The following is a 23,907-nucleotide window of genomic DNA, read 5'->3' on the forward strand; positions in this document are numbered from 1 at the left end:
CATGCTTGTAGTGTCAATTATTTTACCAGCTTGACTGTAAAACCCAGATAAAAATATTAATAAGAAACATATTGCATCAGTAACTAAAATATTTTAAAAACATATCTATCCTTTCCACTTTCCACACTTCGTACTGTAATGCTTCGGGGTTCACGTGGGTATGCGCCCTCGCCTCTGCCGCCTCAGGTCGGCCCCCTACCGTCGGGGACTCGAACCCGGGCCTCCAGCATCATTCAACAGGGACCCAGCCACTTGAGCCAAAGGGAAATCTCCCATCAGCCTCAAGGCTCGAACAACCTGCAATGGTGGCCGTATGCGTTACAATACAGCTCAAAGAACCACGTTATCAAATTGGTGAACTGGTTTGGGATAACCTATCAAAGAAAAGTACCACCCAGTGGTCTAAAAAAAACTAAAGGTCTACCCTCAGTATTGTAGTGTTCTCCATTTTTGGTGTCTGTTACAAGATAGTTCATTTGAAAAAATCAGCTACTTGACTACAATGTAGCCAAATATATCCCTTGCCCTATAATATAGGAGAACAGAGCATATGAATATAGTACTTTTCTCATCCATCCTTCTTCTAACCTCTTTATCCAACACAAGATGGTGGTGGAGCTGGAGTCTATCCCAGCAAGCAATGGGGACAAGGCAGGATACACCCTGGACAGGATGCCAGTCCACTGCAGGGCACACACACTCACGCCAGGGCCAATTTTCCCAGGAGCCAATTAACCTACCAGTATGTCTTTGGACTGTGAGAGGAAAGTGAAGCACCAAGAGGAAATCCATGTCAACACAAGAACATATTAAAAACTCCACGCAGATACAAGTTGTATGCAAACGTTTGGACACCATGACATTTCAAAACCCCAATATTTACCTCAAATTCAACCATGAGATACTTACGGGATTTGAAAGATGAAGGTTTTAGAATGGCCACTCAGTCCCCAGACTAAAATATTATTGAAAATCTGTGGGGAGATCTCAGACATGCTGTGCAAGGTGACCTAAGAATATTTATGAGCTAGAAGAGTTCAGCAAGGAAGAGTGGGGAAAACATCCTAGAGCAAGGGGAGAGAACTCTCAGCTGGCTACAAGAAATGTCTGGAAGCTGATTTCTGCAAAAGGAGATGTTACAAAGTACTGTCTGACTTCATTCATTAATTCAGAAAATAAATAGTAACTGTGCATTAAAATGTGCAGAAATATGTTTAAGTTTGTACCCTGCAGAGGTAGTGTTAATCCTTTTCACTTAAAGATTCTGTGAAACATGCAATTTGACCAGGAGTGCCTAAAACCTTTGCATACAACTGTAGCACACAGGTCCCTAGCGCTGCAAGGCACCAACACTAACGACTGCACAACAGTGCCGTACACCTCTATCACTATCATCCAAAATGAGTGAACTTCTCATAGGACTGAACACTATATACATCTCATTTCTCTTGAAAAGAATACTGCTGGAAATCTCGTTCAAGAAATGATGAAAGTAAATATGCAACTGTACTGTATGCACACATATCAGTAAATTGCAGGACTGAAAAATGAGTTCCACAGGAGCTGGGATAAATGATCTGCATCACCTGGCTGTAAACGTTGCTGGAGGAACTGATAAAGCCAAACTGTTTTAATGCTTTTAACTAGGAAATCAGATTGGTCAAAGGCACAGTTAAAGCATCGCCACATGACAAAAGATAACCAGTAAACATTGTATATTCATCTTGTTAAGGCCAACTGCTCCAGCAACCAGGCCTGAATTAAGTCAAAACTCAGACCCACCCACCGTAAGTACAAACAACATTTTACTTTGTGGCAACATCTGCCTCCCAGTTGTATCTTGTTTCTGCTGTTTCTTCCAAATGAGCTTACAGAACAAATCTACACCTTCATTAGAGCAAGAATTTGCTGGATTTTAACCATTAAATTAAACTTGCATTGATGTACATACTCTATATACATATACAATATAAATAGTATATGAAGTTAACAAAGCTTTAGTTGTTAATTTAATATCTGTGACAGAACAAACTTTAGGAGCAATTAAACATGTTTTAATTTAATTGATACTAAAATGAGGAAATCTGTATTTAACTGGAATAAAAGCCAGACACCAGTGTTCTACAGGTCTTGATGCTCTGCATTAAGAAAAATAACAAAGATAAGTTCCATTTGCATTGCAGACATACAGTATACTACAGTAAGGTAAATCAAATTAAGTACTTTATTGACTGAGAGCCTTATTGTAATTGAGACAAGCAGAGGTAAGTATTTGACACCAAGCATCCAGTATTAAATTGCTTTCTTAGTAGAAAAATATAAAAACTAAAAATATATTTTAACAGTTGTTGAAAATACACATGACATTTAATGAAATATATTAGAATTACTGAAGATTACATGGAAGCATCATGGATATGTACAGATTCTGTTAAACAAAGATGTGGAATTGGGGCTGTTTTTTGACATGATCAAACTTGACTTGTTTGGGTGAGATCTACACTGGACAGGCCAAGACGAAAGCAAGCCAAAAGCACATAACTGGGGCATTAAAATCAGTATTAGCCATAAAACAGACAATGCTTCATTCACTGACTCCTTCCATAGCTTTGATTAAACTATTTTTTGTGGTACAAAAATCCTGATATGATACCAATTAAATAACTCTCAAGACACTTGCTTGATTTACTAATTTCTGAATTAAACCTTACACCTAATCATACTTCATACGTCACCTTTTTTCAAACAGTTAGCTCCTGGTGAGGAATGTCAACTGCATAAGAAAGGTGTATGGAAACCGAGATCAAGCAGGGGATTTTTTTTTTCCCACCAGAACACAAAAGCAGTATTTATAAATGGAAGTTCACAATTACACTCATTGCTCAGGTCACCACACCTTGATCATGTATTTTACTACCCAGTGCCTTTTATGGTAGCAAAAACGAAAAAGCCCACGCTTTCTGCTCTGGCTGTATATAGAAGTTGTTCTCTATCGATCATACTTTCAAATCAGTAATATTTACTGTTTAAAAAATAAGCAACTATTTCTGATTTTCTCATAGCCTTTGTCAGGTAGGAAATATATTTAAGACAAAAGTAAAAATTGCCTTTTATGGCTAACCTAAATCAAGCAACAGCTAGGATTTTTACTGCAGACTTAAAATGGATAAACCGAAGTAAAGCATATCAATGGCGACGGGTATGATGGTAATCAGTTATCAACGGATAATTGTTTTTGAAAACATTTTTTCTGACAAAAAATAGCCAGAAGAGCTCTTCCTTTCAGAAAAAAATAAAAAACACAAAAGCCAACAAAAGACATTTTAATCTCTGGCATCAATTGCTTCTACCCAGTTTGCATAGTCTCCATTTATGAGATAAAATAATAAAAGGTCTTAGCGCAATTCAGAGACTTCAGGCATCTAAAAACAAATGCAACCACATTTATATGTCCTGAATTACATTCTTCCCATTTTCAGGATGTAACCCTAACACATCCTCTATATCTTATAGAGACAAGTACGACATGATACATAAAGGCTTTGATAACAGTGGGGTGATGATAATATAAAGAAAAGAGAATCTGAAGTTCAGACTCAGAAAGGACAATCGGGAGCTGCCAGGTTTTGTGCCAGAGGATTAACAATTATGTTAGAACCAGGCTTGTCAGTCATGGCAGCAGGTCAGATGGGTTGTGACGATGCTCAAGTGGTTTGAAAAATGCATGTGGCTGAAAGTGAATTAAACATAACTAGCTAAATGGAGCATAGCTACCAAAAAAAGCACAACCCAAAGATACTGAAATCACAGATCTCTTGACAGCTCTGCAAATGTAGTTGGGCATCATTAGACCCTATTCTTTAACAACTGATAAACAATGAATATGTTTTTGTAGGTGGAAAAATTATATTTTAAGCATTTTTAAAACTGTAAAAGACTTACTTAAAGCTTTTTAAATCAAACGCATATCAATATAAACACTTCAGCTCCTGCAGGGTCTGGTGTTATCTGTACAAACCAGACATTTACATTAGGAACCAAAGCTCTTACTGAAATCAGGGCTTTCATTGTCCACGTACTTGTCAAACATATATCCACCTATCAAGAATAAGTTTAAAGCTCACCAGTGACTGCCGAAATTTTCTCCCTTCTTCCAAGTAAAAAGCTGCAGCATCCGAAAAAATACTCAATTTGACTTCAGATTACATAGCCATAAAGTATTAAATATTAATAGATGGTGAGAAATTCAACACTTTTTAAGTGTAAGTCTGTACGATTTTAAGCATCCACATGCCATGGTATCGCTAATGCAATTCTTCTGTATTGAAATGAAATATGTTCTCTTATGTCACTTTTTATGAGTGGTACAAAGCCACAGATAAAATGGCTGATAGGACTACACATAGAAAACAGGCATATGACAGCAAAAAAATGAAAGTTGCTGCATTACTTTGGGGTACACGAAGGTAAGAGGCAATGCACTGTAGTGGAAAATAAAAAAAAATCCAAGATTTACATTCTGACAACTGAAAGGGAGGTCTCCTGTGGTGAGCAGGATAGTTTACTGCTCTTGGAATATGAAATAAATGATAGGATTCATACTGAATGCTTTAGATCAAGGAAGCTAGCTCTGGTCCCGAAGAGCTACAGTCCAGACAGCATAATCAGTCTTATTCCCTTAAATCATCAATCTGTGAGACTTCAAACAGAGTATTGGTCAGTTTATCCTATGTGGTTCAATTAAGAGAGGGATACCCAAAGGCAGTCATTAAAAAATAAAGATTGTTAGTGTTGTCACTTCCCTTGGTGTCCAAACTACTTTACCGTACCTTCTTCAGTGGTGAAAATGTAATTGTGGTCTACTTTTTTACAAATTGATCATTTAAGAGTGACTCACAAACCATGATGAAAAGAGGTCCTTCATAACCAGAGTTAACTACCTCGTGCTTCAGTTGGATATTGGAATATTGTGGTTACTAAATTCATAGTGCTGACAGCTACAATTAGGTCTGTTCCTTGACTAAGCTATTATATTATTTATTATTTATTGTGTATTTATTAATTGAAGATCATAAACATTAAATCCTTTAGGTTGAATGCTTGAATTAAACGTGGATAGGTTCTAAATGGATAGAAACAAAACGGTTGGCATTGAAACTGGAGAGAACTTGAGCACTTTTCAGTTTTAAATTTCAAATTAGTAGCAGCAGGACTATTCAACATCTACCAGCATTAAAATAAAATTCTGTACACCAAAAAAAAAAATCAACAAAACAAAAAACTTAGACTGGCTTATTTATAAAGGTTTTAAAGGACAGAGGAGAGTGAAAACAAACTGAGTTTTGAACTGTTGAAGTGGCTTGATTTTTTTTAACAAGACACTTGTTCTAGCCATTAACTACAAGGGATGAGGAAGACCATTTTAAAACGAAATGGATGCTTCAAGATCTTGTTAAAGGACATCTCAAAAAGTCATCATTTACATGTTAGTACTATGAACCCTTTAATGAAAAAAAAATAAATGGAGCAGTTCCATCCCACTTCCAGTCCACAGCTGGAAAGAATGACTGCAGCAGTCAGGGCCATTTTGTCCCTCATGTAGTCCAGACCTAATTACAATTAGAACAATATTAACAGTCAGGACTTTCTGTGCTTTTCCAGTGAAGAGGACCATCTTGGATCTGACGATCTTTTCGGAGGTGGTCTGTCATATCGACTTGGGCAGGGCGTTCTGTAGTCCTTGTCCTCGTCCCTGTCCTTGCACCAGGAGGGACGTGACGCTGAAGAGTTCTGTGCCGAGCAGCTTGTTGAGCTTCTGCCAGCAGCACTCGTTCTGCAGTCAGAAGGAGCTGAACTTTGCCCATAGTTCCCGTATACTCTGCTTTGTGGATGAGATGGGACTGAGCTCTTAGCCAATGTAGACCGAGGTTGCTGGATATGAGCACTCCGACTGGCCAGACGAGGGTCTCTCGGTCTACCTGACGTTGAAGGTTTTCCTGGAAGTTGGGCAGGAGCTGCAGGTTTTTCCGGAGCATGAAACCCAGCTGTTGAAGAATCTGAGGTTTGAGATCTGCTTACTGTTGCTGTCGACCGTGCAGCTGGCAAGTTGGAGTTCTTAACCATTGATGATTTGTCAGCGCTCATCCTGCGATTGTCAGTTGGTGTACTTGTCTTAGGTAGCAAGGAAGAATCTTTTGGTGGAAAGGAGAAACTTCTTAAAAACCCTGGTTCAGGCTTAAAGATCTTCCTGGCATCCGCATTATAGTCCTTCTCCCTCGTCTTTATTATGGTGCCTCTTTTACCAGCATCCTGTATAAGCGCTTCCCAGTCTTTATGTTCCTACAAGCAGAGATCAAATGACATTTAAGAATTTCCAAGTATACCCGAATTCCAAAGAACACCCCAGCTGTTAGATATTGTTGAGGAACTTCACCAACTTGTTTTAAAGTAATTTAATATTCACCACTGGAAGGAAGCATTCAGACCTACCGTGAGAGTCCTTAGATGGCCCAAAATGAAGAGGCTGAATTTTGCTCGTGTAATTGTTACATTTAACCGCTGACGATTTCCCATAAATCTGCAAAGAAAAGTAATATGGTTAAAAAATATATGCTAATTCACACTGATATAAGTAAACGCATTCTGTAAGATAATAATCAGATAAGATAATAATCTGTAAGAACAGCCATGTACAGTTAGATGTTCTAGAAATGCTGAAATGCTCCTTCATGATTGAAAACGACAGGGGAATATTCTTAAGGAGGGAAACTATATGTCATGGCTCGTCTCACTGACCTGATTCCTATTTGAATCATCCTCCAGACCTCAGCAGCAAAAACAGCAGGTTTAGTTCTTAAGAAACATCTGTATGATGTCACTCACCCAATAGAGCCCTGTGTGCTACAGGCTCTGACACAAGACACTATAATACAGTCCTTTTCACAACCCTGAAAGCCATCTATAGTGTCCACTTCTACAGACCTGGAAAACATAGGTAAACATTTTACAACATCAGACCACATATAATTATTCTGTACCCGATTGATAAAAATGTAAAAAAACATTAATAACTTTACAACGACCACTAATAACATTTGCTTTTGCTTCAGAATGTAATACCATTCTGATGATTAAAGTCCCAGAAATCTATAAATAATGAACCTGTCAGCTATTCAGATTATTAGTTATTTATTCTTACTGGAAATGTTTGTTTGTGTCCAGTTTTTGCTCTTTGTTGATGTACTCCTTGATTTTTTGCTTTTGTGCACTGTAGGGAGTGATAACCCCTACTCGGGTGACCTGCTTCTCAAAGATCAGCTTGATCAGACGAATTACAAGCTTCACCTCTTGAAGGTTACTGAAAGAGCTGAAATTACAAAACAAAAACAATTGCAATTAATTGTCTTTTAATGATTAGGCAAAACAGACCTTTGCAAGTATCTGGAACAGCAAAAATAAAATAATATTCAAACATTTCAGATACAAGACCCTGCAATTAAAGCAAACACGGCCGTCATTTACACAGGTGAAATAGATGGTCAAAACCTTGTTTTTATCACACTCTGGAGCACATGCTGACATGTATGTTGCACTCAGACCACAGAACATTTAATTTTGAAACTGCAAGTTCTGTACCACTTAGAAAAGAATGAGACACACATTTTTCTTACACAATAATTGCTTGCATTTCTATAGCACTTTCTCTTCCTGAACTGCTTTAAATATACAATGGGAATGTCAGCCTCTGTTGGAGAAGCAGGGTATCTCCCATTACAGCAGACCACAGGAACTGCTGGTTGCCACAAAGCCAAGACTTTCTGCCTGATTAATCACAAACCATCCTAGCCAGTGTTCAGTCTATAGTGCACTGGCAGTTGGTGAATCTTGGTCCCAGTTCACCAGTAACATGGCCCAGGAGAGAACTAGTAATGTTAAGGACACAATTTATGCCTGTAGCTGGCACCTTTACTGTTTAAGCCACACAGAAACTCCTTTGGTGGGTTTTTAAACATCATGAAAAGTAATTCAAATATTTTTCAGGCACTATCAGAAAAAAATGAAAGCAACAGTTTGAAAACAAACTGAAGCTGTCAATCACAAATTACAAACTTTCGACTAAATAGAGGATTTTCCTTGAGTAGAAAGTCACATTTGGCAAACAGAGCCATTACAAATAACCGGGTTTGTAATCTGAAGCTGGGAGATAAATCAACACTTTGATTTAATCCAAGTCAAAGTAAACAAGCAAATGACTTCATGCCCTCCCAAAATCTCACGTACTCCTCGTTTCTTGTCTCGAAGCCATCCGTCACGTCAAAGAGAATGTATGGCTGGAAAGGCCAACTTATTCCACACCTCTTTTCTGCAGTTTCGCTGCAATGAAGTGTAAATCAAAGTTATTTCTTCTAACTCTTAAGTGAGAATGATTCTCAAACAGAAGGATTATTTTTTTTCCCTGATGATTTTATCTTAGTAAGAAATTGCAAATGTTACTAGCAAACAAACTGGCAGACTGCAATTTCAAGATCATACTGCAACAGAAAATTGGCCATTATAGAAAGTACAGTATTGTCCAGCATTTCATAGAGCACTGAACTGGCAGCCCATTTTTCTTTGAATCCATCTAATTTTACTTCTAGACTAAATTGGAGATGGACTGTCCCAATATATCTAGAGTACATATGAGGATTAAAATGTAGCATTTAAATCAAATCTGACACTATTCCACTGGTATCGTGGTGTTAGATAGTACTGCGCATACCATTTTTGTGACTGAATAGTAGGAATTATTGATTTACTGATAATTGAGTATATGACATGGTTTGGTGTTATGTCCTTTTACAGAAATCTGGATTGAAGTTAGCAACTGTATTAAAGGAGAACTGCAGTCCTAGTTTCTCAGACCGGTTATTAAATTTCAGTAACAAAATTAATTGATGGTACTGCAAAATTTTACATATGATTAATTAAGCACAAAATCGCAAAGTTTGTGAAAGTACTGAAAGGCAGCCATGATGTCTCAAACTACTTGTCTTACGAGGGTCGAGAGCAAGAGTTCTCAAGAATTGTGATGTGAGGAGGCCCTTCCTACTCACTAGTCACTGTAATGACTAATGTAATGCGACGTACAAGTGAATAAGTATGGATAAGTTGTGCAGCAGACATTTCACTTCAGAAATGTTCCAATGTTATCTGCATGTAAACTTAACATGTAGCATTTGTTAACAAAACTGTCTTGAGCTCAAGAGCAATACTCCTATTGGATTAAGAGATGTAAACAAGCAGGCTTTTGAATACAATATAATAGGGCCACTTCAAGCCACCAATAGTTGTGTTACCTTGTTCTGAATCACACATAATGACGGCACTATTACGCTGCCCATACCTGAAAAATCTGTCTATTTTGTGATGTCAATTGGAGGTCTTAAACGTTACTGTGTATATTTTACTTTCACTTGTGGTTTGAAATGCACTAATCAATGCAGATTCTTTCTAAACCTGAAATATAAAAATACCATTGCAGTTCCCCTTTAAAACATTGTGCTGTGGTTGTCAGTGTAGAAAAGGCCAATCTGTCAGTTAGCAGTAGATGTGTTACTGGGCTGACAGCAAAAAATGCAGCATTTCCAAGAGTTAGTAACTACTTAACATTACAGACTAATGGCCACCATACCCTGGCAGCACTCTACCAAATGAAACATTTAGAATTTCTGTGGATGAGAGCATCCTCTTACCCATCGGTTTTCAGTGCCCTGTCGTAGATGTATCTGGAGGGAAACTCACAGATATCGGGATGCATTCGGTACTGCGTGGCCAAAAATATTATAGGATTGGGAACGTGCGGTTTCGCCCTCAATTCCCGATGGAGAGACTTCCATAAACGTGCCATCAGTGACTGGTCATACCCTTTCTCCTTTGCTTTCTAAATAAAAATAAGTGACGATGAGAGTTTTCCCAGCTGTTCAAGGACTATCAGATTATTAAGGCCACAATTTACTGCTTTCATATTTACCCAAGTCAATAACAAACATGATCATAGAGTAGTGGTGATTTAGATAATCACCTACTCCAAGGTGAGGTTTTCTTATATGTGTGGTTTATTCTTGTCCTCCATTAACATTATTATTGTTTATATTTCCTTTGATTTATTGTTAACTGTTTATTTTCTAAAAGGTTCAAAAGATACAAATAGGGAATTAACTTTCTGTAACTGCTTTGATTCTATTCACTTTCGTGTAAGACTGCTACCCAAAATTTCATTCTGATTACTAGCTAGCAATTGCTCTTAATTCAATTCTATAAAGTGCTTTATAATTCTGATGCTGCCAAGGGGTTACAATCTGGTGACCTGCCAAGTAGCAGAAGAGGTCCCATTAAATTCGGCCTCAGAGATTAAATTAGGAGCATCATGAGGTACTGTACTGTATGACCTATTATCTATGCATGAAAACATGGCTTGGAATACTTTACTAAATACTAAATATATCTCTTACAGAAATTCTGTTTTTCCATCAATTTAGGGATTTTTCAGAAAATAATCAACACTACACAAAAAATGGAAATTAACATGAAAAAGACAGAGCAGGTTAAGGCAGCCAATTAACAAGCCCTAAAGATGAAAGAAAGGTGTTGCATGCATTCTATGAGACAGTTTAAAATGGATTGGCTGATGTACTGTTTTAAAGACCAGTTATTACCTGGGAGACCACAGTGGGTGGCAGCTGTTCTGGATCTCCAACCAGGACCAAACAAGGACAGCGATGCATGAGAGGAATCAGAGTCTCAGTCTCTGTGGCTTGTCCTGCCTTCAGGCACACAGCAACAACAAAAGGAATATTTCAAAGTCAAATTCATTCAAAAATGAGATCAAAAACACTGAAAGACTATGGTGGGACAACCATGTTATAGATTAAATGGATTTTTTTCCATGAAAGGTTAAAAGAAGTGTGAAGTACTGGTGATTTTATCTATTTTCCCTAATGAGACTAAAACTCTACTTAAAAAAGAGAAGTCCAAACAATTCCTGTAGCTTCACTTTTAGTAAATAATAAAAACAGAGAAAACATTTGATACTTCTTATGAACTACTTTGCTACAGTAAAAGTTTCAGTTTATTATCAAGTTATTGAGGTTTTAATGCCTGATCATAAGGAGGTTAAGGAAGCTATGTCATCTTGATGAGGACACAAAGAGAAAAAAGTTATGCTTCTCACAAAAATCTCATGTTGTCACCTTGACTACATACTTACTTCATCCACTATGACGCAGCAAAAGGGGTCGTGCCCTAGCCTCCGGAAGGCAGATTCTAACAGTATGCTCCCAGAGGTATTCAGAGTGCAACAGATCACGTGCGCATCCAGCACAATTTTAGTTTGGATTTCTTGTTTTTTGACTTTGGTCTGTAAAAACAAAAAGAAAAAAACACTCATCTGTCAACTGATCTTATTCACGTATTGCTGATTGCCAATACAACCTATATCAGAACACCCTGCTAGGGCTTCTGCTAGCACAACACTTGTCAACAAGTATTTTAAAGGTTGGTTACCTCCCTCAGCATACGTCCTAGCTGTTTTCTCTCCTCAAGCAGCTTGAATTTTTCATCTGTCAGCCGCTGAAGCTGCACAAAATGATATAGAAAATGTAGTTCACAAACCATTTTTATCAGAGAGGAATGCTTAATGGTTGTGCAAACAAAATGAGCATTACCTTCAAAATGTCTTTCTTATTCACAGAACTCAACAAGTTCGAGACCCTTTCCAGCTCCTGATCAAGCTGTTCTTTACGCCTATGGATTCCAGTGTCATGTTCTTGGCCCTTTTCTGTACAATCAGATGAAGAAAAATGCTTCAGTCTCATTCATTCAGGATTAGCCAAACAACCTACACACACTCATAGAATTCAAAAAGAGTATATTCAAAGACTAATCTCAAGTCTCAAATTTTCGATTAACAGAACCGAAGGGCCTCCAGCACCAAATATAAAATGAATATAAACAAGTTTTCTGCATCAAAAAACTGCTACTACCCTGATCAGAATTATTATTTTTATATTAACTTGTGCTATCACAATAATAACATGTATAATATAAAATGTCAATTCTAAAACAATAGTATTTTCCTCAGCAGTCCAGTGACAAGAACACACATGAACACTGAATGAATAAATTATACACCTAGAACTCAAAATTAGGCTAGACTTATAAGTGAAGGACTGTATTATTTTATTAATCCTGAAAACAGCCTTATTTACCATGCTATTGAAGACAGAATGTAAAGCATGAGGTCTGGAATAAATCCACCCATTAATACAATTATAAAAACCTTGATGAGTTGTCTCGTTTGTTTGCTACTTTATAATTTCTCCACTGTTTGAAAATGTATTCTTGTGGACTTACTTGTTTTAACCTTTATCTGATGATCAAGGCTAAATCCCAACAGTTTATCTGAAATGGCTTTCTCCATCCCAAGGCGTACTAAATTAATATCCCCGCAGTTACCTGAGTTGTACAACAAAAAACAAACAAGAACATATAGTTTTGTGGTCACTCTTGTCTAATAAGTCACAACCAAAACAAACTGCAAATATCCGGTCACAGAAACATGACACTGTACCTAATGGGGTTTGACGATTTCTGCACTTTCCCTTAAAATCCACAATGATGTTCCTCATAAGATGGTCAACAGCAGCATTTGATGGGGCACAAACGAGAACCCTGGGCTTTCTGCCCTTAAAGATCCTGTTCCCCTGTGGCATCAGGTTCTCCCGATCCTGTAAACAAAAACAAATGCTATTTCTTTGACTCAATGCAACACATACAGATACAATACTCAGTTGCTGTTCCTTGTATGATCAAAAAGCACAAGACTAACTTATTTGGAAATGAAATAGGTGGGGCAAACAGGAGTCAGTGAAATTTGTCTCCTCCTTTTGAGCTTCTATATCATTTTTTGTACCTCAGTAAAAATGCGCTGAAGAAGTCCCACAATGGTTCTGGTTTTCCCGGTTCCAGGTGGCCCTTGTATAAGACAGATTTTAGGTGTCCTTCGCTGCTCTTTTATCATGGTAAGTGCACAGTTAATGGCCTTTACTTGATCGGTATTGAATTCCTTTTAACAGAAAAAAAAAACAAGTCAGAAGAGTAAAAAAATCTTTACAGAAAGGTAATCTTGTTTCCAAGTTCTCAAAAAACCAGAAACCTTCAAATCACAATCGCAGAAGTAAAGGACAGAAGGCCAGCCAAATGGCCCAGGCGACGGTGCCCAGGATTCCCCAAGTGGTGGCACACAGTTGGTGACTGCCGCCTAGGGCAGGATGGGAATATCAGCTAGGCTCTTGTCAAACACACTGCACACCGCAAACCTGCATGCAGCTGGGCGGGTGCAGGTTTGCGGTGCTCCCATCGAGGGATATGCTTCTTGTCCAATTGGTGCTGAACATCTGATAAGCACAGGTTTACAACTATATGTTACAGCTGCCTATGAGTATTAAGAAAACATCATAATAAAACATTTACTTCGACATATTATCAACTAACTCTCTGAACAGCACTTAACTACAAAAACAAAAATATTACAGTAATACTACTACTCACAGAAATATGCTTACAGTAGATTAGTCAGCCAAAAACCAGCGACTTGCTGCTTAGAAAGCCTGTATGCATGTTTTTATATTCCACACAAAGAAAAAAAAACATTTCTACAGTGCCCTCCAAACATTCTGGGACAAGAGCTTAAATTACCCCATTATAGCCGTATGCTCGGGGCATTTGGATTTCGAATCACAAGATGAATTGGAAACAAATGCAGAGAATATCCTCTTTATCTATGGGTAATTTTTCTTATGCATAAATGTCTTCCATGTACCCCAACATTTTAGATGAGCATAATTATTGGGACCAACAGGTTTACAAGTGTTTCACATACATTTCGCACACATAAAAGAGCTGTGAAGGTCTAGGCATGGTTGAGGTCTTTTGAAACTGCTTTTCAAGTCTTTCGCATGGAATTAATCAGCAAAAACCAACATGCAAACCAGAGAACTCACTATGACGGAAAAGGAGACCATTTTGAAAATGAGAGGAAAGATAATGACCATCAGAGATATTAAGACTCTTGGCATTGCAAAATCAACAATCTGGAATGTTCTTAAGAAAAAGGGAACAACTAGAGGAGTCAAGAACAGGCAGAGAACAGGGTGTCCAAAAAGACACACGCAGTGACAGAAAAATATTTCTAAGTGAAAAGAAAAAAAACAAACAATTACTGTTAGTGATATCAAAAATAATCTCCAGAGTGCGGGGGTGCAAATCTCAAGTACCACAATCCACAGAAGACTTCACCAAGAAAAATTCAGAAGCAAGAACAGAAGAGTGTGATTGGAATGTGCAAAAAAATACCTAATTGTTCCACAATACATAGTGGAACAAGGTTTTATGGATAGATGAGACCACAATAAACATCGGTCAACAAAGTGATGGAAAGCCTAAAGTGTGGAGAAAAACAGGAACAGCCAATGACCATAAGCATACCCCCTCTTCAGTAAAGCACAGTGGAGGGAGTCTCATGGCTTGGGTATGTATGGCTGTCTCCAGAACAGGCTCAATGATCTTTATTGATGACTTAACTGAAGATGGCGGCAGTAGGATTAATTTAGAGATGTACAAATAGATCTTGTCTGAAAATGTAAGACAACATGGCACCAGATTTATTGGGCTGCAGTTCATTATGCAGGACAATGACCCGAAACACAGGAGTTCATCGGACTGAAAAAGTGGAACACTTTAAACTGGCCAAGTCAATCACTAGATCTGAAACCAACTGAGCATGCATTTCATTTGTTCAAAAAGAGATTGAAGGCAGAAAGCCTGACCAACAAGCAACAAGTTAAAGAGGCTGCAGTTAAAGCCTGGCAAAGCATCTCAAGTGGAGAACCAAAACGTTTGGCGATGACAACGTGACGCAGTTATTGCAAGCAAGGGATTTGCAACAAAATACTGACTTTTTCACTTCTTTAATTTGCTTTAAATTAACTGTCCCAATACTTATGGTCATCTAGTATGCTTGGGTAGTATATTTTTCTGTTTGCAAAATATATCCTAAAAATAAAAGGTGACCCTCTGAACTCTGGACTTACGGGAATTTCAATTTCTTGTGAATACAATAGGGAAATGTCAGTTTTAGGTTTTTGTCCCAATACTTTTGGAGGGCACTGTATGTTAAATTACCAGTCTCCACATTAAGGTTAAGTCTGATATTTAACTTTCGACATTGCACTACCAAAAAACAGAAAAACTGAATATAAAAGCTAACAGACAAAGGCTAATAGAAATTAATTAATACTCACAGGCATGTGACAGACATTCTTCTGTTCTCCAAAACTAAAGTAAGCAGCATTGGGTGAGAGTAGAGGTCTGGCCATCAAGCTGTTTCTCAGCATGCTCAAACCTTTAAACCCCCGAATAGTGCTGATGAGTGATCCTATCACCTCACACATCACAGGCAGCTTCTGAAGTGAAAAACTCACTTGAGTCTGTATAGTGAGTGTAAGGGTTGGAGTGTCCCCTAAAAATTAAGGGAAAAAGAAAACTGATAACTGAACTGAATAGCACTTAGTACAGAAAATATAACACTTGAATACACTGCATCAAATTACACAAAACAAAGTCCAAACCAGACTCTGGAATTAATGATCACTGTTGCGATCTGTAATAGTAATAATAACAAAGTTGAAGCTTTTATTAAAATTAATGAGTAGCATGTAATCATTATATGTTTAAGTTAACAGATTAGGATAAACTATTGAAAAATGTACTGAATTTAAAAAAAGAATCTTGCTTGTATATAAAGAAATGTTCATTGCTTACCTCCATGAGAAATGTTTGCTCGTAAGACATAGCCAATGCTTGGAATGGGTTCCAACATTTCACTATCCTCATTTGCATACATGTTAGTATGCTGGTGCAGCCACAGACAAACCAAGTGTTCCTCTTTAGGATATAGCTGTCGGTCCACCTCAGACCTAGTAAGTGAGGCTAAATTAAAAACAAAAAATGCTAATATTAAGATTCATAAATGAAGAAAACTACCCAGGACTACAGCAACACCTAACGATTAAACTGTTTTTTCAACAGCACGATTTTTGCGTCACCAAGGCACCAAAGCACCCTGGAGATCAATACAAATCCCTCACTGAATTCAAACTGTTCACTCTGGCTGTGGTTAAAAAGAATAAACCACTGATTTTCATGCTGTAATATAATCTTAGAAATTATACACAATCCCTAACCTTCCCAAATCCTACAATACACAATATCCCAGTGTGTTTAAAGCAGGCTACAAGGTAATACACAATACAAATATTTCACAGTTCTGCACCACATGTACCTGTTCCACAGTTTTTTTTATTACTTTACCTGTGAAGGTAGCATTGGAAACTCCATTGGGATATTCAACAGCAACCGGTCTCAATGAATTTCTAATTGTGCTTTTCGATTGTCTCCAATTGTTTACAAGCTGTAAAAAATGCAACACAGACAATGAGGAAACAAAAGCAGTGTATTATTGAAGCATTTTCCTCATTAAAGAAGGCTGATAAATTTAAAAATTAAATAAATTTCAATGTTTTCAGAACCTTTTCACCTTCATTTTAGATTTTTTCAAAACCGCTCATTTTTAATTCTTGTGAAGTTCAAACTGCAGTATGATTGTTGGTACTGTATGTTGGAACATTGCAGTAAGACACTACTACAGATTCTACTAACAAATCCCAATCTTAGTCTTTGCCGTTTAAAAGCCTTTTAATATTTTTCCTGCAACAACTATATTATATATTATCATATTAAACACACATTATGTTAAACAGGAGTCTCTGGCCTTGAAACATTTCGAAGGAAATATTTTGAATTTCCACTTGTTTTCTTATTCCTGCTATAGTACAAAATATTCAACTATTCACTAATTAGTCAATCGCTCCTTAAGTGCTAAATAACAAACCTTAAGGCCAAAGACATACCTCTTCAAAGGCATTGACCATCAGCAAAGGATAGAAGGTAGTAAAATAGTCCTCAAAAGATGTAAAGTTGGTGGGGACTTCTCTTAATGGAAAAGAGCAGAGGTCATCTGGTGTTCCAAACTGGGCATAATTACAAAACATCTCATAGTTCCATTTCAGCATCTGCTGAATCATATCATTCTGATTAAATCTGAAGCTGGAGGCAGAGTGAGGAGGCTTCTTGGTTGTTGAAGAATCTGTCCTTTCATGTGGTGTACACACAGGAACTCGTGGTTTGTAAGCAACAATGCGGCTCTCCGGTGGATTAGAACTGGGGGTAACAGGGGTCTTGGGCTGCAGAGGTGATCTGCTTTCAGGTGGCGGCATGCTAGACCTCCTGAGAGGCGGTGGCGGGCGGACAGCCCTGATCTTTAAAGCAGCTGGCAATGGCTTGGAGGTTTTCTCCATCTCCTGAGCCAAGTTAGCATTCCTGGAGCTCTGTGCATATATTTTAGTCGTGGAAGGCTTTGCCTGTTTCAGGTACGGGGATGGAATACCTGGCTTCAAGAAGACGTGATCGTCTTTCTGTTCCGATGTTACTGATTTCTCAACACTCCCCGAAGCATATGTGTCGGCCCAAGAAGAATGAGCTACTTGCCCTTCCCTAATGCTATCCACCTTTCCTGAATCATCTTTACAAACCTGGCTTTCACTTTCATCAATTTCCATGTCCACAGGGTCCCTCTGTGTAAGAGCAAAATTATCCGCATTGTCCAATTCTGGACACAATTCCATATCCACAGGATCCATCTGTGTGAGGTACATGTTGTCGTCGTCGTCATCATCATCATCATCAACCACCCTGTCACACTTGAATTCATGCTTTCGTGGTTGACCAGCTACCTCCTGTGGCAGGTCAGTATTTAATTGGGCAAAAACACCCAGTTCATTTGCACTGCAAGTTGTGCTTGAAACTTCTGGGATTTCTTTGGATGTTAAATCACAGTTTCTTTCTAGTTGATCGCTTTCAGCTACTTGAGGAATGGGCAGTGATGACAGAAAAAATAACTTATTGCCACCAGCATCACCATCACTACAACCAGTCTTTGCAGCTGAAGCTTTTGGAGAGATTACATCTTTTTCTTCCTTAGCCAACTGCTTATTTTCTTTCGCCTTCAGGCTGTCTATCAGCCCACTACTTTTTTTCTGTGTGATGGATGAAGAGCATATCTTAGCTCTCTTGCCCAAAATCGGGTCAGATGTACCATCCCTGTTAATGTTTGTTGCTTTACCCCTACTTAGACGGAAATATTGAAGATCCTGAGAAGCAAGCATCTTTCTTTTGTTTTTGGGAATCTGTTTCTGTCGGCTAGGTAGTGAAGATTTTGTGGTCCTATACTTGCGCGTTTCATTCTCAATACGGAAACGCTGTCCATAGTTTCTTAGCTGAGCTACACAGTCTAAAGATCTCTGTGAAAGATCAAAAGCTTTACGCTCTCTCTTCTTCAAGCCCAGTTTTTCTGCAGTGGAATTGGGCTCTGGCTGCTGTCGCACTTTTTTGGGGGTTATTATAGCTGGCTTTAAAGAAGAAGGTGAATGAACCTTGGGCAGACCTGTTACCTTCAAAGGCAGCGTGGTTGTTGCTTTTTTGAAGTTATTTTTGCTTGAGGAAGAGGTTTCTTTGGGCTTCTTTAAGGACCTGCCATTTGTGCCTTTCTTAGAATATGTACCTAAATCCTTTGTCACATTAGAGATGCTAGCTCCTGAAGAAGCCCGTTTTTCGGCAAGCTTTTTGCTGAGAGTTTTCTTTAACAAGGATATCGGGGACTGGTCGTCATTTTCACCAGCAATTCGACAAGGAGGTTCTTTCGTGTCATTATTAAATGATGAAGTTGTCGGCTCTTTTTCAGGATCTTTTTCAATGCAGTCCTCGGATATCTCAGATATCTGCTGTTTTTTTATCAATTCCTCTGCGTATTCTGATGCTTTATGAATGTAATCATCTGGAATAAAATCTGTTTCATAACCCCAGTCATTACACAGGTCATTTAAGTCTTCACTGCTATGAAGAAACGGTAGTTCATTTGAGGCATCTTTATTTTCTGTATCTCCTACAACAGTACTGATTTCTGGGTCCTCCCAGGCAGAAAACACCTTCTCTTCAGTTTCAAATTCAAACAGCTGAGAATCATATTCGTTGAAACCACAGTCGGTACCTCCATTGTTTGCACTTTTAGAAACATCATTCATCAAATCTATAGATTTTGAATGTTCACACTTTATGGTCATTTCTTGAGCCTTGAAGTTGCTACACGTTTCTTTACTGTTGGCATGCGGTGTCTCATTATCATCTTTGGCAGACTCTGAATCAGAAATTACAATCACTGCACCACTGTCTGTATCAGGTTCCAAAATCACTACATCCTGATTCTCTAATGCCTGCCCACTTCTGGCATTACACTTCACTCTCCTTTCTATCCTGTCACGTGACACTGAATACTCCTTGTTTGAATTAGAAGGGAAGGAAGTACTCTCTGAACTCGCAGTTGAAGACTGCAAATTAACATCTCTGTCAGTTTGGGGATCGGTTAATTGCATGCTGTTTTTTAATGTCTTATACAAACTTGTTGTTTTGTGCAAATTAGACATTATGACTGTAAGAGGAACATCATCATCATCATCATCATCGCTGCTCTCCGATTCACCGTATTTAACGTTAGAAATATGTGGACCACCTGAACTTGCCTCATATTTTGAAATACGTTCTGAAGGCCTTTTGGATCCAGAAGCACATTCTTCAGTGGACAATTTTTGTCCCCCCTCGTTCTTTTTGCTAACAAAAGATACATCATCTTTCTGATCATTTGCGGATGAAGGACAGGAGATAACTTCAGAAATTTTACATAAAGGGCCATTATTTTGCTCAGATTTCAGGTCATCCGACCTTACTGAATCAGGCATCTCACTCTTAAATGAGTATGAAATCTTTGACTTATTTGAATCTGAACACATGTGCACAGGAGAGGTTCTTTCCTTTTTCAAGGGTAGCTGGTATTGGTCTTGCAGGTCAGTTTTAAAGCTTCTATCGCCAACATTGGGGTGTATACCTGAGGCAAGCTGACCACAGTCCTCACCATCCCATGGGACTTCCTGTTTCAAGGGATAGTTTTGATGTAAGACCCCAAGCCCTGTGTTTCTCTCACATGTATTGGACGTAGATGTCATCCCATTATCTTGGTTTTCACAGCCATCCCATTCTTCCACTCTCTCCTGCTTGATGGAAGCAATGGGATATTTCATATCATCTCCGCTGTTTGTGCCTGAGCCAGGTGAGTCTTCCTTTCCATTAAGGTTTGCAACAAGCTGCCTTAAACACAACTGTAGGTTCTTTAACTGTGAGCTGCTGAGTCTCCATTCTCTGTAAGCAGTCTCACGCAAATGTTTGTTCAGCAAGTCAAGAAAATATTTGCTTGGTCTTTCTACAGACAGTTTGCACCCCTCTTTCAGGAGGGAACGTATTATTTGAACACATGCTTGAGGAACCACATTGCTCACTTGGGGGTGCCAGGACAATGTCCTCAAAGATGAAGTGGAAGATTTTCTGGCAGTACAGCTATCTGAACTGGCACTAAAAGCTGAAACGGACAACACCGCACAGTTCACAATCACGTCTACCCAGATCGAGCTGCTGTAATTCAAAATATTCATGCTGCTTTTGTTGAGATGCAGCTCAATGACGAAAACGAGAACAAGGATGAAAAATTCTGTTACTTTATCGCACTTCTGTATCTGTCCATTGATGAAATTGTTAATTTCTCCACACAGAAAATGAACTATCTCTCCAATACAGACGATACTGAGTTCTTTGAGATCCACCACAGACTGGACAAAAGAAATTAGCCACAAGAAAGTGCTGTTGTGGACACGCATCTCCTTTCCCATATCAGACTGAAGCACATTCATCAAAGAATGCATTTCTTCGTACAAGTGTGCACAATTTTCAGCATTAACAGCTGTCTTAGTACCAGAATCCTGCAACACAATAAGGCACATGATTATTCCTTACTAAAAACAGTAACAAAAAGACATGCTTTTACAATTTTTAAATTATGGTATCCACTTTACAATTGGAATGAAACGTTATCTCTTAGGAAATTATTTTATGTTTTTTTCTACTATGTCAATACCCTGATGACTACACCTGCTGCCAAATTTAAAAAATAAATCGATTTTCTAAGGATATTAAACTTTTTCTTGATCTTGGAAAGATTAGTTAGCCTTAGTGTTATTACTATTAATAATACCATAACTATAGTCAATATACCTTGCTTTTTTCCTTGTTACAGTCATAGATGATCTGACTACATGTTGTCATTGCATCTTCTAATTCAACTTTGGTTCTGGGTATTTAAAGAGAAAAAAAGATTAAAGTGCAATGAAAAGTGATTTTTTTGTTCTTAATTGAAAAAGTATACAAAAACAATCAGTCAATACTGAACAATCAAATTGTACTTTACATATCCATACCATATATTCCTTATTTTATCACATAAAATTATTAAGCTTCCAAGACAAAAGAAATACTATATTACTATGGTAGACCAGAGAACACTTTATAATATTTTTATTTAATTCAAAGCTGCTTCTGGAGATTAGATCCAATTTTTAAAGGGTGGGATACAAAATAAACAAAATGAGGAGTAAATAACTATTTTATTTGAATATTCCAACTCCCTCCCTTTCAGTATACTGGAGGTCACAAATCCTATAAACTAACTTTAATCTGTGTGATGAGCAGACATTGTGCCGTACACTCCTCCACATGTACCTAACTGCATACTGTGAGCTTTAAAAAGGAATAAAGTAGAATAAAACATACCCGTTTGTGGTTTGCCGTAGGTTTTCTAACTCTTTCTGGTAACTGCGGCTCCGAGTAATTCTCTGGAAGGCCCGAGCTGGATCAATCAGCTTCCCCCAAACCTTGGACCCCAGACGATCCAAGATCACCATAAAACACTGCAGCGCTGGCCAAAATGGATCTAATTTTTCATCTAAAAATGAAGAAATTACAAAAGGATACTATTTAAGCTTCATGATCCAAGACCCGATTCAAAGAATTGAAAGTAAAAGCACACTGTCCATTAAATCAAGACATTTTTGGAGAGTCTGGTTCAAGGTTAATTATAATTTGTGGATTTCCATATTATAAATCACCTACCTCAACTCCAAAAAATAAATCATGCGGTCCAAATCTAAAATGGATATATATAGATAAAACACAGATAGGATAGTGCATAACTTGTTCTATCCTTTTATGGAACCCTGCATGATATTTTGGCGCTTTTCTATTGGGCTTAAAGGAGACAGACTTTGAGACTTACGGAACCTTAACATTTTCTTTTACCACACCAAAACAAAAAGCTCCTTAAGTGCATATAACCTAAAACATTACATTGATCATGAAGAAAACATCCACTGCACACACAACTGCTATCAAATTCTTTAATACATTTTTAACAGAAGCACAAAGTTTGAAAACAGGAAAAGGCTATTTGGCCTTCTCTATTTGGTTGTTAGCAGGTAACTGATCCAAGGATCTAATCTAGTGTTTTCTAGATGGCTAGGTAGCTTGTTTCAAATTCCCCAGCACCCTTTGGTGCAAAAAAGTGCATTGTCTTATATGAGTTATACCTTCCTCTTCTTTCTCCATGGCATTAAGAATTGACTGCATGAGGTCATTCTGTTTGTCAGGGCCCAGAAGCAAGGAGTCCATAGCCTGTGCATCCAGAACGGTTAAAAGCATGCAGATCCCTGAAGATAAAATTAGTTCACACTTAAACAAAAACAAAGAACATACATCTAATGTCTTATAGGAAAAGAACTATTTTGATTTTCTGAATTAAGTCATTTACACGCCCTGATAAACTGTAACAGCAGTTATGCCAGTTTACATGTGAAAATGAAGACAATCCACAAATGAACAGACATATGGTAGTGAATGAAACTGGCATAAAAATATTGATTTTTTTTGTGTTCAACTCTGTTTAAAATAACTGAAAAATGGGGATGGGAGAAAAGAGCTTTACCCAGCCAGTAATTTTTGTAGTTAGAACAGTCATAAAGGTGAGGTGGAAGCAGAACCATTTTCCCTTCTTTTCGGACGTAAGAGCTGAATAAGTCCGAGTTCAAGATGAGGTCAAGTTCAATAGCACGACACATGCAGCTGAAAACCTCCTGGAGATCATAGAAGTCATCGCGATCCACCTTCCCCAGAGACCTCGCAGTGCAGATTGCCCATTTGCGCACCTGAAACATTAGTAGACAGAAAAGGGACACAGAGTAATTAAATTGTTTTATTTGCTTTGTTCAAAGTTTTTTAAACCTTGAGCAATTAAAATGACAAAACCTGTGTGACGTTAAAATACAAAGCAATACTTGCTTACAATGAAGATACTTAACTCTAATAGTCAACTTAGTATAAACCATTCTTTAAATTGCAATATCTAACAGATTCTTACCAGGTTATCTGAAATGCACATTATCAACAAATACACATGAGGGGGGTCAATCCAATTTCAATGGTAATACTGCTTACATTACTTTGCAATGAAGAAAAATATGCTATACTTAAAGTTTAACTGCAATATTGCATTCAAACCCCTTTACTTGCTAAATTAAAAGAACAACTTACGGTTTCATTAGGATGAACCAGGAGAAGGTATATCCCAGGGTATTTATCAAAGACCTGAAAGCTGTTCACTTTTTCCATTTTGCAGAGTGTCTCCACACACATTTCACCTGTGAACACAAATCATGCTGAACAATATGAACAAGAAACAACGTTTCAGCAGTGAAGCCTTCTGCTTCCACCCGAATAAACCTTCACACTTGTTGCTTTGCAGCCTACGCATGCTGATGC

The 23,907-nt window shown here is 37.9% G+C and overlaps 1 protein-coding gene across 6 annotated transcripts in view; it reads right to left on the bottom strand.

Annotated features, from left to right (window-relative positions):
* Positions 1–2,201: 2,201 nt before the first annotated feature.
* The window catches only part of setx (senataxin), a 29,094-nt gene continuing 7,388 nt past the window's right edge, over positions 2,202–23,907 (bottom strand). For 3 of the 6 annotated variants that reach the window (XM_088614611.1, XM_088614609.1, XM_088614610.1), the window contains exons 4-25: positions 23,680–23,786; positions 23,075–23,294; positions 22,680–22,799; positions 21,868–22,039; positions 21,313–21,388; positions 17,010–21,020; positions 16,411–16,510; positions 15,862–16,029; positions 15,342–15,559; positions 12,953–13,105; positions 12,611–12,767; positions 12,394–12,495; positions 11,706–11,818; positions 11,545–11,616; positions 11,249–11,398; positions 10,698–10,805; positions 9,735–9,922; positions 8,254–8,373; positions 7,199–7,366; positions 6,883–6,981; positions 6,490–6,577; positions 2,202–6,339 (exon numbers count right to left, since the gene is read on the bottom strand). In XM_088614611.1, the coding sequence (XP_088470737.1) occupies positions 5,638–6,339; positions 6,490–6,577; positions 6,883–6,981; positions 7,199–7,366; positions 8,254–8,373; positions 9,735–9,922; positions 10,698–10,805; positions 11,249–11,398; positions 11,545–11,616; positions 11,706–11,818; positions 12,394–12,495; positions 12,611–12,767; positions 12,953–13,105; positions 15,342–15,559; positions 15,862–16,029; positions 16,411–16,510; positions 17,010–21,020; positions 21,313–21,388; positions 21,868–22,039; positions 22,680–22,799; positions 23,075–23,294; positions 23,680–23,786 (7,412 nt within the window). In that variant the 3' untranslated portion in view covers positions 2,202–5,637. Of the gene's footprint in view, positions 6,340–6,489; positions 6,578–6,882; positions 6,982–7,198; positions 7,367–8,253; positions 8,374–9,734; positions 9,923–10,697; positions 10,806–11,248; positions 11,399–11,544; positions 11,617–11,705; positions 11,819–12,393; positions 12,496–12,610; positions 12,768–12,952; positions 13,106–15,341; positions 15,560–15,861; positions 16,030–16,410; positions 16,511–17,009; positions 21,021–21,312; positions 21,389–21,867; positions 22,040–22,679; positions 22,800–23,074; positions 23,295–23,679; positions 23,787–23,907 lie in introns of those variants that run through there. The other 3 variants (XM_088614612.1, XR_015928793.1, XM_088614613.1) reach the window with 3 other exon arrangements.

The sequence above is a fragment of the Lepisosteus platostomus genome, chromosome 21 (assembly GCF_059453375.1).
Source record: "Lepisosteus platostomus isolate fLepPlt1 chromosome 21, fLepPlt1.hap1, whole genome shotgun sequence".
NCBI classification, from domain to species: Eukaryota; Metazoa; Chordata; class Actinopteri; order Semionotiformes; family Lepisosteidae; genus Lepisosteus; species Lepisosteus platostomus.